Consider the following 14,135-nt stretch of genomic DNA (forward strand, 5'->3'; position numbering starts at 1 on the left):
TCGCCAGATGTTATCCATAATGTCTCCTTTGGCCTTCTGGGAGGTCTTGGTCCATTACATGAGGGGACCCACAGTATAAATGTACTGGCATCCAGCTCAGGATGTCCAGCAAATCTCAGCCTTCTGACCTTTATCTGGAAAATCTGGACAATTAAGTTGTTTGTGGTCCAAATGTCATCATGTGATCCTGATTGGTCAGACTTGGTTGGACCATGGAAGCACAGGATGTACTGGACTGTGGAGGCGCACTGGAGGCCTGATGCGTGGGACCGGTACAGGTGGCACCGGGCTGATGACATGCACCTCAGGGCGAGTGCGGAGAGGAGGCACAGGACGTACTGGACTGTGGAGGCGCACTGGAGGCCTGATGGCCGGTACAGGTGGCACCGGGCTGATGACACGCACCTCAGAGCGAGTGCGGGGAGGAAGCACAGGACATACTGGACTGTGGAGGCGCGCTTGAGGGAGCGTGAGAGGAGCAGGTACAGGACGTACCTGACTGGGAAGGCGCACTTGAGGGAGAGTGCAAGGAGCAGGCACAGGACGTACTGGGCTGTGAAGGTACACTGGGGACCAGGAGCGCTGAGCCGGCACAACCCGTCCTGGACAGATACCCACTTTAGCGCGACAAGTGCGAGGAGCTGACACAGGACGTACTGGGCTGTGAAGGCGCACTGGAGACCTGGTGCGTATGGCCGGCATCAATTGTACCGGAACTTTAACACACTTCTCAGGACAAGTGCAAGGAACTGGCACAGGTGGCATCGGACGGCTAACACGCTCCTGAGGGCGAATGCCGTGCATACTACGCCAAACCAACAGCTTTCTCTCTTCACTCTCCTCCAATTTGTCCAACAACTCCTCGAAGGTCTCTAACTCTCCCCTCCGTTCACTCTCCTCCAATTTGTCCAATAACTCCTCAACAGTCTCTGACACACCCCTCAACTTCGCCAACCACTCCGTGTGCCCCCCCCCCAAAAATTGGGGCTGTCTTTTGGGCTTGAGTCGTGGCCGCGAACCCTGGCCTCGTCGCTGTCCTTCCCTCGCTGCCTCCGCCTGCTTCCATGGCAGGCTTTTGTCTCCTGCCATTATCTCCTCCCAAGTTCAGGATGTCTTCTCCTCCTAGCCACGCTGCTTGGTCCGTTTGTGGAGGGATCTTCTGTCACGTTCGTCATAAGGAGTAGACCAAGATGCAGCGTAGGATGTTTCCATCCTTTATTATGGAATAGAAAACTTCAAAAGAACACAAACAACAAAGTGAACAACCAAAACGTGAAGCTAATATAATGCTCTCAGGCAACTATACATAGACAAGATCCCACAAAGCACAATGGGAAAATGCCTACCTAAATATGATCCCCAATCAGAGACAACGATAAACAGCTGCCACTGATTGGGAACCATATTAGGCCAACATAGAAATACAATTCACCTAGATAACCCACCCTTAAATCACACCCGACCTAACCAACATAGAGAATAACAGCTCTCTATGGTCAGGGCGTGACAGTTATGCATATACTGAACACGTGTTCAAGTCACTTTGGATAAAAGCGTATGCTAAACAACTGAACAGTATTATATAATCCTGTCCTATCCTGTCTACTGGCATGTCTACTGTATATATTCTACTGCATGTGTTTAGCAGGTTTTACATGATAGGTACAGTACTGGCCGTAGGACCGTTGCTAGCCACAATTCTATTTTTCCAGGGATGTGGTCTGAGAGAGTACATTTTCCATGCTCTAATGGTTTATACGTTCCCCTCTAGGTCCACTGACTCCATGTTATAAAGTAGAAAATCATTTTTCCCCATTTACTACATATAGCAGAGTAAGTCTGATACTTGGATTATCTAAATAAAAGGTCAGACAATATGTTAGGCACAGATCTAGGATCCCTTAAGCCTCACCTTAACCGTAATGGGGGGGTCAAACAAAACTGATCTTGGATCAATGTCAAGAGGGCAACTACATTCTGCTACAGAGTAGAAAGAGGTTTCACCCCCTAATGGTTATGGTTAGGCTTCAGGAAGGGTAAACTGACCCTAGATCTGTGCATAAGGGTAACTTCTAGCCTGTGAGTGGTGGCCAAGCATCAGTCTGATGAAGTGGGATGTGGGTGGGAGTAGCTCTGTGTACATTCCCACATGGTCTAAATGGGATCTAACAGAGAGCTTATAGCCCCATAAACCACTGCATGGCTTTAGCAGCCCCCAGCCTCCCTTAGCCACATACCCATATACACAAACCCTGTTTGTTTCCCCAGACCCAGATCCTGCCTCTCTCCCCCAGCCCATAACCCCAGACACAGACCCTGCCCCAGCCACAGTCCCTGTGTTCCCAATCCCAGCCCTTGCCCACTCCCCACAGCAACACTCCATATAAACAGTCCCTGTCCACTTCCCCCAGCCCCTCTCCCCCATGCCCTTTTACACCAGTCTCAAAGGAAGTAGACTTCATGAGTCCAAAAACAGTATCTCCCTCTCTCCAGTCCCCACAAGCTGTTTTGACCCAAGCTTTCCCTGCATGGTGGTTCCTGTAATCTCTTAAATCTGTTATTGGAGTGTTTGAACCTGGGCCAATATTCATAGTGCCTCCATGCAGAAGTGCTGATCTAAGATCAGGTCTTCCCTGTCCATTAAATTATATTCCTTATGATCTAAAATGCTAAACTGAATCTCGATCAGCACTCCTACTGTGAGATGCTTTATGAATACGGCCCAGGAATCAAGTAGACATTGTGTTGCTCCTCTGTCCTGGATTGGTGGTGTTTGTTCCAGAGCCAAGGGAAGCTCAGGCAGACTTATTGGCCTTGAGGAATAGTTGAGCGGCCAGAGAGGAAGGACAGCTCAGAGCATGGGAAGAGGACCAGTCCCTTCAGAGAGGTGAAAAAGAGACTGGACTGTCCAGAGAGGAAGGACAGCTCAGAGCATGGGAAGAGGACCAGTCCCTTCAGAGACTGGACTGTCCAGAGAGGAAGGACAGCTCAGAGCATGGGAAGAGGACCAGTCCCTTCAGAGACTGGACTGTCCAGAGAGGAAGGACAGCTCAGAGCATGGGAAGAGGACCAGTCCCTTCAGAGACTGGACTGTCCAGAGAGGAAGGAGAGCTCAGAGCATGGGAAGAGGACCAGTCCCTTCAGAGACTGGACTGTCCAGAGAGGAAGGACAGCTCAGAGCGTGGGAAGAGGACCAGTCCCTTCAGAGACTGGACTGTCCAGAGAGGAAGGACAGCTCAGAGCATGGGAAGAGGACCAGTCCCTTCAGAGACTGGACTGTCCAGAGAGGAAGGACAGCTCAGAGCATGGGAAGAGGACCAGTCCTTTCAGAGAGGTGAAAAACAGACTGGACTGTCCAGAGAGGAAGGACAGCTCAGAGCATGGGAAGAGGACCAGTCCCTTCAGAGACTGGACTGTCCAGAGAGGAAGGACAGCTCAGAGCATGGGAAGAGGACCAGTCCCTTCAGAGAGGTGAAAAAGAGACTGGACTGTCCAGAGAGGGAGTTCAGGGTTTATGAGGCCCTCTTACCGACATTCTGTATGTGTGTGTCTGTCTGTGTGTTTGTCTGTGCCTGTGTGTGTGTCTGTCTGTCTGTGCGTGCAAGTGTGTATGCACGTTTGTCTGCCAATCAAATGAGCAGGTCTGTGCATGTATGCAAGCAAGGACACGTGTGTGTGTGTGTGTGTGTGTGTGCATTCGCTTGTGTTCGAGACTTTAAAACACATACAAAACACGCCAATCATAACAATCTAGTCTAATCAAATTAATCAGCCGATTGGCACTCTATTCCCTTTGTAGTGCACTACTTTTGACCAGGGCCCATAGGGTAATAGAGTGCCATTTGGGATGCGTGCATAAACTCAGTGAAAATATGAAAGAGAGGTTCAGCATCATTAAAGGAAATTAGATATTTAATCGGCTGATTAATTTGATTAGACTAGATCAGGACTTTACGTTTATTCTGATTTCATGCACTAATAGCATCTGCACACACACACACACACACAGACAGACAATGCACACACGCTATACGCACGCACACGCACCCACACAATTACATACACACACATGTAGCTGTTGTCTTAACCGGGGTTTGACCCAGCTTGAGACAGTTTGTTTGTAATAGTTTTATGTCATGTGACTGCTGAGAGATCATAGGCTGTTCAGTTCTAGACTCTGGTCATGTGACTGCTCATAGGCTGTACAGTTCTAGACTCTGGTCATGTGACTGCTGAGAGATCATAGGCTGTACAATTCTAGACTCTGGTCATGTGACTGCTAAGAGATCATAGGCTATACAATTCTAGACTCTGGTCATGTGATTGCTGAGAGATCATAGGCTATACAGTTCTAGACTCTGGTCATGTGACTGCTGAGAGATCATAGGCTGTACAGTTCTAGACTCTGGTCATGTAGCCATACCTGTATTAATGGCGCCTGTTTGAACTTGTTATCAGTATAAAGGACACCTGTCCACAACCTCAAACAGTCACACTCCAAACTCCACTATGGCCAAGACCAAAGAGCTGTCAAAGGACACCAGAAACAAAATTGTAGACCTGCACCAGGCTGGGAAGACTGAGTCTGCAATTTGGTAAGCAGCTTGGTTTGAAGAAATCAACTGTGGGAGCAATTATTAGGAAATGGAAGACATACAAGACCACTGATAATCTCCCTCGATCTGGGGCTCCACGCAAGATCTCACCCCGTGGGGTCAAAATAACAGTAACAAAGCCTACCATCAGTAACACACTACGCCGCCAGGGACTCAAATCCTGCAGTGCCAGACGTGTCCCCCTGTTTAAGCCAGTACATGTCCAGGCCCGTCTGAAGTTTGCTAGAGAGCATTTGGATGATCCAGAAGAAGATTGGGAGAATGTCATATGGTCAGATGAAACCAAAATATAACTTTTTGGTAAAAACTCAACTCGTTGTGTTTGGAGGACAAAGAATGCTGAGTTGCATCCAAAGAACACCATACCTACTGTGAAGCATGGGGGTGGAAACATCATGCTTTGGGGCTGTTTTTCAGCAAAGGGACCAGGACGACTGATCCGTGTAAAGGAAAGAATGAATGGGTCATGTATCGTGAGATTTTGAGTGAAAACCTCCTTCCATCAGCAAGGGCATTGAAGATGAAACGTGGCTGGGTCTTTCAGCATAACAATGATCCCAAACACACCGCCCGGGCAACGAAGGAGTGGCTTCGTAAGAAGCATTTCAAGGTCCTGGAGTGGCCTAGCCAGTCTCCAGATCTCAACCCCATAGAAAATCTTTGGAGGGAGTTGAAAGTCCTTGTTGCCCACTAACAGCCCCAAAACATCACTGCTCTAGAGGAGATCTGCATGGAGGAATGGGCAAAAATACCAGCAACAGTGTGTGAAAACCTTGTGAAGACAGAAAACGTTTGACCTCTGTCATTGCCAACAAATGGTATATAACAAAGTATTGAGATAAGCTTTTGTTATTGACCAAATACTTATTTTCCACCATAATTTGCAAATAAATTCATAAAAAAATCCTACAATGTGATTTTCTGGATTTTTTTTCGCATTTTGTCTGTCATAGTTGAAGTGTACCTATGATGAAAATTACAGGCCTCTCTCATCTTTTTAAGAGGGAGAACTTGCACAATTGGTGGCTGACTAAATATTTTTTTGCCCCACTGTATAACATGTTAACATAAATTATTTTATCTTTATTTAACTAGGCAAGTCAGTTAAGAACAAATTCTTATTTTCAATAACGGCCTAGGAACAGTGGGTTAACTGCCTGTTCAGGGGCAGAACAACAGATTTGTACCTTGTCAGCTCGGGGGTTTGAACGTGCAACCTTCCGGTTACTAGTCCAACGCTCTAGGCTACCCTGCCACTAGGCTACCCTGCCACCCCAACATAAATTCTTATATATAACATGTACACTATCTATTTTATATACCGCATTATGTGTATAATCAATTTCCATACAATCACTTTCCTGCACACCAAAAAAGTGTATAGTATTTTATTGTATTATAAAGTGATGACTGTGGTTGAGATACAGGTCTTGTTTTCCTTTGCTACTGCAGGGTACACTGGGACATCTCTGGCGGACTGCATATCTCTAGTCCTGGGCCGGGGGACAGAGGAGTGTACAGGTGCACAGCCTCAAACACCCACGGTTCAGCCTCAGAGACTACACAGCTGCTGTTAGCTGGTGAGTACCCAGTCAACTGGGTTATATATGGGAGGCAGGTAGCCTAGCAGTTAGAGAGTTGGGCCAGTAACCGAAAGGTTGCTGGTTTGAATAGCCTAGCCTACAAGGAGAAAAATATGCCGATGTGCCCTTGAGCAAGGCACTTAACCCTAATGTGCTCCAGGGGCGCCGTACTACTATGGCTGACCCTGTAAAACAACACATTTCACTGCACCTATCCGGTGTAAATGACAATTCAACATGTTATCAGGTTGCACCGCCTGCTGTGCGCAGCGTCCAGAAGTAGCTAGCCTCCCTAGCATGGTGGTGGAAATGGCTTTTATTAAGCAGTCAGGTTGCACCGCCTGCTGTACGCAGCGTCCAGAAGTAGCTAGCCTCCCTAGCATGGTGGTGGAAATGGCTTTTATTAAGCAGTCAGGTTGCACCGCCTGCTGTACGCAGCGTCCAGAAGTAGCTAGCCTCCCTAGCATGGTGGTGGAAAGGGCTTTTATTAAGCAGTCAGGTTGCACCGCCTGCTGTACGCAGCGTCCAGAAGTAGCTAGCCTCCCTAGCATGGCGGTGGAAATGGCTTTTATTAAGACACTGCTCATATTTTTCTAGCAGCCCCGTATTAAATGTAGTTCAGGAGGAAGCCAATGTTGTAGCCTGATAGGAGGATGTTTTATTTTATGAACCAGCCGCCGGGCGACATGAGTGTATTACCGGCTGGGTTGATAGCGTCAACACCAAGAGATAATACACAACGTCAGGAAGAACACCCTCTAGGGGTCTCGGCGCTAGGGCACACCGTAGGAAAACTCTTTGCAACGGAAAATGAAAACAAGCGTTTCTTATTGGACAAGTTCAGGTAGTCCCTCCTGTTTTCAGACAGTTTGCTTCCGTTTAGTTCCTAGTGAATACAAACATGTCCCAAGTCTGATAAGCATTATAAGCATGCAAATGATGAAATGCTCCAAGAGGAAATTATCATGTATTCATAGTATGTACACTATTTATAAATAATTTATTAATACTTATTCAGTTATTTTGAAATGTTACTCTCATTAAATAACATTATGCAATGTTATTTGAAATGTTAAATGAAATGTTATTTATGTTTCTTAAAAAAACAGTAGTTACAGGGGAGGAGGGGATAAATGAGCCATTTGGAAACATTTGTAGTTGTTGTCTGTTTTTCACAGAGCCTCCTGTGATAGCTGTGTCATGGAGGAACGTATCGGACAAGGAAGCCCCCAGTCTGAGGGCCGTGGTGGGGGGACGGGTCAGCCTGCGCCCTGGGGCTAACCTAACTCTAGACTGCCCCGTCACAGGTAGGCCTCACCATAGAGATTAAATCCCATACACTCTTAGGAAAACGGCTTCCTAAAAGGTTCTACAACTGTCCCCATTGGAGAACCCTTCTTGGTTCCAGGAAGAACTATTTTGGGTTCCATGTAGACCCTCTATGTAAAATGTTCTACATGGAAATCAAAAGGGTTCTGCCTGAAATTAAAAAGGGTTCTTCAAAGGGTTCTCCTAACGGATTAGGGTTACTGCCTTTCTAGGGAGTTTTCCTAGATACCGTGCTTCTACATCTGCATTGCTTCTGTTTGGAGTTTTAGGCTGGGTTTCTGTATAGTGACATTGACTGATGTTAAAAGGGCTTTATAAATACATTTGATTGATTGAGATGCTCGATATGGAACCAAAATGGTTATTCATAGGGTTCTCCTATGGGGACAGCCAAAGAACCCTTTTAGGTTCTAGATATCACATGTTTTTCTAAAACTGTAGAATGGATCATGCCATAGTGATTCTAATTATGTGGATCTCATAGGGACAGACAGTCCCTCCATTTTGTGGTTCACATTGTCAAGCTCCAAAATGATCGACCATGTGTTTAAATTGAATTTCAAGCAATAATAGATATCTGGTGTAAGGTAGCACATTCAGACAGACATGATCAAGCTATGAAGTGGACATACCTTGTGTTGAAATTGTATTTCAAACTACAGCATATCTATACAATAGTATCTATACAGCATATATATAGTGAAAATAGTAGAATATTTTCTCCACACTGGTCTTTGTCAGTTGTAGTTTTGGCTGCACTTTGGCAGTAATATACTGTGGTGAACACAAATGAATGTCAGCCTAGTCCTACTGCGATCTAATACCCTAACATGGGTTTTATGTATCCATATGGTTATGTGGCAGATCATAGCTACGCTGTAGACACGCAGAAAGACACAGTTAGCTGAAAAGTGAATGGTGTGGAAAGCCACCATGCCAGTCAGAGCTCTAGCAGTGGACACATGGATTTAAACTTCCTGGTTCAGTTACAGCTGTAATGAGGTGTATAAAATGAGAGCAGAGCTTTGATTGAGAAGTGATGTTTGTGACGAGGCTTGGCAGTTGGCTACGGCATCATGCAATTTCACAACACAACAAAATGTTTCCTTTTAGCATTTTTAGCTAGAGATGTTTGTCATTTATGATCTGAAGTGGTATTAGACCAGAGTCATATCTGACCCCCTATTCACCATGTAGTGCACAACTTCTGAATCCATATAGGGCACTCAATTTGACCACAGCCCTATCTGACACCCACATTGGGCTGTGGTGCACTATGGGACATTGGGGGATAGGCCGGGGTGTTATTGGAGACAGCCAATAACCTTGACCAACCACACCATAGTTATTGGGTTGAATCTTCCCAGGTTGCCTCCTAAATGCCACCCTTTATAGCACCCTACTTTTAACCAGGGCCTATATAGTGCGCTATATAGAGAATAGGGAGCCATTTGGAATGCGCATCCAGCCTCATCATCACCTTAGTGAGAACCGGCTGAGATGAAAGGACATGTTATTTAAGTCTCATTTGTTTTGGCCTTACACCTTTACAGAAACACACACACACACACACACACACACACACACACACACACACACACACACACACACACACACACACACACACACACACACACACCTTGCACACCCTAGCACCCTCTCTCTCATCCCATTCAATCGCTGGTGATTAAAGCAGCTGTGTGTGTGTGTGTGTGTGTGTGTGTAAAGGTGTAAGGCCAAAACAAATGATATTATAAACCATCCTGATTGCAGAAGGTAATGTAATCTGTATCATTGAGGTCAGAGATCCTGAGAAACAATCACTGGACCTTCACACACACCATTTTACCTTGTCAGTATATTCAATATTGGATTCATCTCCAGTGAGTTTTGTGTACATGCATTTCTCGTAAGAAAAAACACATATTTGTATTTGTATTGATTATGCCAAAGTAGCAGCTACTCTTCCTGGGGTCCATTAGTTCCTGCCAAAGCAGCAGCTACTCTTCCTGGAGTCCATTAGTTCCTGCCAAAGCAGCAGCTACTCTTCCTGGGGTCCATTAGTTCCTGCCAAAGCAGCAGCTACTCTTCCTGGGGTCCATTAGTTCCTGCCAAAGCAGCAGCTACTCTTCCTGGGGTCCATTAGTTCCTGCCAAAGCAGCAGCTACTCTTCCTGGGGTCCATTAGTTCCTGCCAAAGCAGCAGCTACTCTTCCTGGGGTCCATTAGTTCCTGCCAAAGCAGAAGCTACTCTTCCTGGAGTCCATTAGTTCCTGCCAAAGCAGCAGCTACTCTTCCTGGGGTCCATTAGTTCCTGCCAAAGCAGCAGATACTCTTCCTGGGGTCCATTAGTTCCTGCCAAAGCAGCAGCTACTCTTCCTGGGGTCCATTAGTTCCTGCCAAAGCAGCAGCTACTCTTCCTGGAGTCCATTAGTTCCTGCCAAAGCAGCAGCTACTCTTCCTGGGGTCCATTAGTTCCTGCCAAAGCAGCAGCTACTCTTCCTGGAGTCCATTAGTTCCTGCCAAAGCAGCAGCAACTCTTCCTGGGGTCCATTAGTTCCTGCCAAAGCAGCAGCTACTCTTCCTGGGGTCCATTAGTTCCTGCCAAAGCAGCAGCTACTCTTCCTGGAGTCCATTAGTTCCTGCCAAAGCAGCAGCTACTCTTCCTGGGGTCCATTAGTTCCTGCCAAAGCAGCAGCTACTCTTCCTGGGGTCCATTAGTTCCTGCCAAAGCAGCAGTTACTCTTCCTGGGGTCCATTAGTTCCTGCCAAAGCAGCAGCTACTCTTCCTGGGGTCCATTAGTTCCTGCCAAAGCAGCAGCTACTCTTCCTGGGGTCCATTAGTTCCTGCCAAAGCAGCAGCTACTCTTCCTGGAGTCCATTAGTTCCTGCCAAAGCAGCAGCTACTCTTCCTGGGGTCCATTAGTTCCTGCCAAAGCAGCAGCTACTCTTCCTGGAGTCCATTAGTTCCTGCCAAAGCAGCAGCAACTCTTCCTGGGGTCCATTAGTTCCTGCCAAAGCAGCAGCTACTCTTCCTGGGGTCCATTAGTTCCTGCCAAAGCAGCAGCTACTCTTCCTGGAGTCCATTAGTTCCTGCCAAAGCAGCAGCTACTCTTCCTGGGGTCCATTAGTTCCTGCCAAAGCAGCAGCTACTCTTCCTGGGGTCCATTAGTTCCTGCCAAAGCAGCAGTTACTCTTCCTGGGGTCCAGCAAAATTAAGGCAGATTATAAAATGTTAAAAACATTACAATACATTCACAGATTTCACAACACACTGTGTGCCCTCAGGCCCCTACTCCACCACTAGCACATATCTACAGTTCTAAATCCATGTGAATGTATAGTGCGTATGTTATTGTGTGTGTCTGTGCCAATGTTTGTGTTGCTTCACAGTCCCCGCTGTTCCATAAGGTGTTTTTTTAATATGTTTTTTAAATTAAATTTTACTGCATGCATCAGTTACTTGATGTGGAATAGAGTTCCATGAAGTCATGGCTCTATGTAGTACTGTGCACCTCCCATAGTCTGTTCTGGACATAGGAGCTGTGAAGAGACCTCTTGTGGAATGTCCTGTGGGGTATGCATGGGTGTCTGTCTAAACTACTGGCCCACAGCTCGGTGCACTCAGCATGCCAACACTTCTCACAAATAAAAGTAGTGATGAAGTCAATCTCTCCTCCACTTGGGGCCAGGAGAGATTGACATGCATATTATTAACATTAGCTCTCTGTGTACATCCAAGGGCCAGCCGTGCTGCCCTGTTCTGAGGGCCAGCCGTGCTGCCCTGTTCTGAGGGCCAGCCGTGCTGCCCTGTTCTGAGGGCCAGCCGTGCTGCCCTGTTCTGAGGGCCTGCCGTGCTGCCCTGTTCTGAGGGCCAGCCGTGCTGCCCTGTTCTGAGCCAATTGCAATTTTCCTCTGTTATTTTTTTGTGGCACCTGACCACACGACTGAACAGTGGTCCAGGTGTGACAACACTAGGGCCTGTAGGACCTACCTTGTTGATAGTGTTGTTAAGAAGGTAGAGTAACGCTTTATTATGGACAATTATGGACAATTGCAATTTTCCTCAGTTATTTTTTTGTGGCACCTGACCACACGACTGAACAGTGGTCCAGGTGTGACAACACTAGGGCCTGTAGGACCTACCTTGTTGATAGTGTTGTTAAGAAGGTAGAGTAACGCTTTATTATGGACAGATTTCTCCCCATCTTAGCTACTCCTGCATCAATATGTTTTGACCATTACAGTTTTCTCAATTTCCACACCTTCTTCTCAGGCATTATCACTTAAATGACAGTTGGTACGAGGTATTGGTTAGTTAGTTGAACGGAGGTGATACAACAGCACACTCCTGTGGTAGAGACCATTCTCAACACATGAACCAGAAGAGGTCACAGGAGCAGATATGGGGTACTGCACAGTGGAGGCTGGTGGGAGGAGCTATAGGAGTACGGGCTCATAGTAATGATTTGAATGGAATAAATGGAACGGTATCAAACACATAAAATATTTACAATGAGCCCATCTTTATGCTATAGGAAGCCCATATTCCTATAGCATGAAGATGGCGGCCTCCATGTACTTACCACAAATGTTTAATTTGCTAAGTTCGCCGTATTGTTCAATGCTTTCTATTGCACATGTTTTGTATTGGCATTGGCACAGTAAACATGATCCCAGTTCTATCCCCAAAGATGTATTGGCATTGGCACAGTAAACATGATCCCAGTTCTATCCCCAAAGATGTATTGGCATTGGCACAGTAAACATGATCCCAGTTCTATCCCCAAAGATGTATTGGCATTGGCACAGTAAACATGATCCCAGTTCTATCCCCAAAGATGGCGGCAATTAGAAAAAACAAAACATGATCCCAGTATTATCCCCAAAGATGGCGGCAATTAGAAAAAACGAAACAAGTAGATTGTGCTGATTTACTGGCACATTGGACCATGTCGCGCGCCGTAGTTTAAGAACTCTCTGGGTAGAGCTAAAAACAATGACTTCATTTCTGAATTCATCCATCTTTATTTATGCACCTTCGCCATTGAAATGGAATTGACCCCCATCCCTGATTCATAGATTGACTATGTGAGACAAAACAGAATGAGCTTGTCTAGTAACAGTCTGGCCGTGGCTGCTCAGACCCAATAGCAATATGTTTGAATAACTGTAGCCAAGTACAAGCCAACTGGCACATGCTGTTCAGGGGTTGCGTCCCAAACGGTAACCAATTCTCTATATAGTGCACTCATTTTGACTATGGCCCATACGGAAATATTGCACTGCATAAGGAATAGGGTGCCATTTGGAACTATACTATATGTGTGTGTCTGAAGGGAGTGGTCAAGACGTAAGGATTGGCATCCAGTGCTCTGATTTGTCCCAGTGATCAGTAATAACCAGTCTCAAGTAGTCTAATCAGTCTCTCTGTCATCAGGGCGTTCATCTATGTTGGACATTCTATGTGTGTTTTTGTATTTGTTTAAAGTTAAGTATTCTGTGATTTGTGGGATGTCTGAATCAGTTATCCTCAGTCTTATGTCTCTTACACTAGTGCTCTCTGTCTGTCTGTCTGTCTGTCTGTCTGTCTGTCTGTCTGTCTGTCTGTCTGTCTCTCTCTCTGTCTCTCTCTCTCTCTCTACCTCTTCTCTCTCCCCCTCCTCTCCCCTCTCTCCCCTCTCACCAGGTGTGCCTCAGCCTACAGTAACTTGGCAGAGGAAGGAGGGTGTGTTAGATGTCAGCGTGGCGGTACCCCTGCCCTCTGGTTCTCTGTGGCTCCAAAACGTCACTCTCCAGAGCCAAGGCACCTACTCCTGCATGGCTGCCAACCCCATAGGAAAATCCACCGCTTCCACTGTTCTCCATGTCACCGGTGGGTTCACACACACATGTGAGCGTGCATATACACACACGAGCGTACATACACACACACACACGAGCGTGCATAGTGTATACACAGATTTACACACAAGTGCTGTGGCAGCCCACACGCACACGCACGCACACACAGCTGAGGTATAGGGCTGGCGCTGTGCTAGCTATCAGGGTGGTAAAATCCATCTCCTCTCAAATGTTAATCACACCTCATTGTGGAACACACACGCGCGCACACACACACACACACGCTACCCTGACCAAACCAGGGTGGTCCAAGAACGATTATCCTGAAATACATTTGAAGTCAGAAGTTTACATACACTTAGGTTGGAATCATTAAAACTCATTTTTCAACCACTCCACAAATTTCTTGTTAACAAACTATAGTTTTGGCAAGTCGGTTAGAACATCTACTTTGTGCATGACAGAAGTATTTTTTCCAACAATTGTTTACAGACAGATTATTTCACTTATAATTCACTGTATCACAATTCCAGTGGGTCAGAAGTTTACATACACTAAGTTGACTGTGCCTTTTCTTTAGGCTTTAGAAGCTTCTGATAGGCTAATTGACATAATTTGAGTCAATTGGATGTGTACCTGTGGATGTATTTCAAGGCCTACCTCCAAACTCAGTGCCTCTTTGCTTGAAATCATGGGAAAATAAAAATAAAATCAGCCAAGACCTCAGAAAAAAATTGTAGACCTCCAGAAGTCTGGTTCATCCT

The 14,135-nt window shown here is 46.2% G+C and overlaps 1 protein-coding gene across 2 annotated transcripts in view; it reads left to right on the forward strand.

The window, feature by feature from the left end:
• The window catches only part of LOC110506865 (ADAMTS-like protein 3), a 249,991-nt gene that overhangs the window by 193,870 nt on the left and 41,986 nt on the right, over window positions 1-14,135 (forward strand). The window contains exons 24-26 of one of the 2 annotated variants that reach the window (XM_036981198.1): window positions 6,069-6,196; window positions 7,378-7,506; window positions 13,217-13,420. In XM_036981198.1, the coding sequence (XP_036837093.1) occupies window positions 6,069-6,196; window positions 7,378-7,506; window positions 13,217-13,420 (461 nt within the window). The remainder of the gene's footprint in view (window positions 1-6,068; window positions 6,197-7,377; window positions 7,507-13,216; window positions 13,421-14,135) is intronic. The other variant, XM_036981199.1, reaches the window with a different exon arrangement.

This window comes from Oncorhynchus mykiss, chromosome 6, assembly GCF_013265735.2.
Source record: "Oncorhynchus mykiss isolate Arlee chromosome 6, USDA_OmykA_1.1, whole genome shotgun sequence".
In the NCBI taxonomy this organism is placed as follows: domain Eukaryota; kingdom Metazoa; phylum Chordata; class Actinopteri; order Salmoniformes; family Salmonidae; genus Oncorhynchus; species Oncorhynchus mykiss.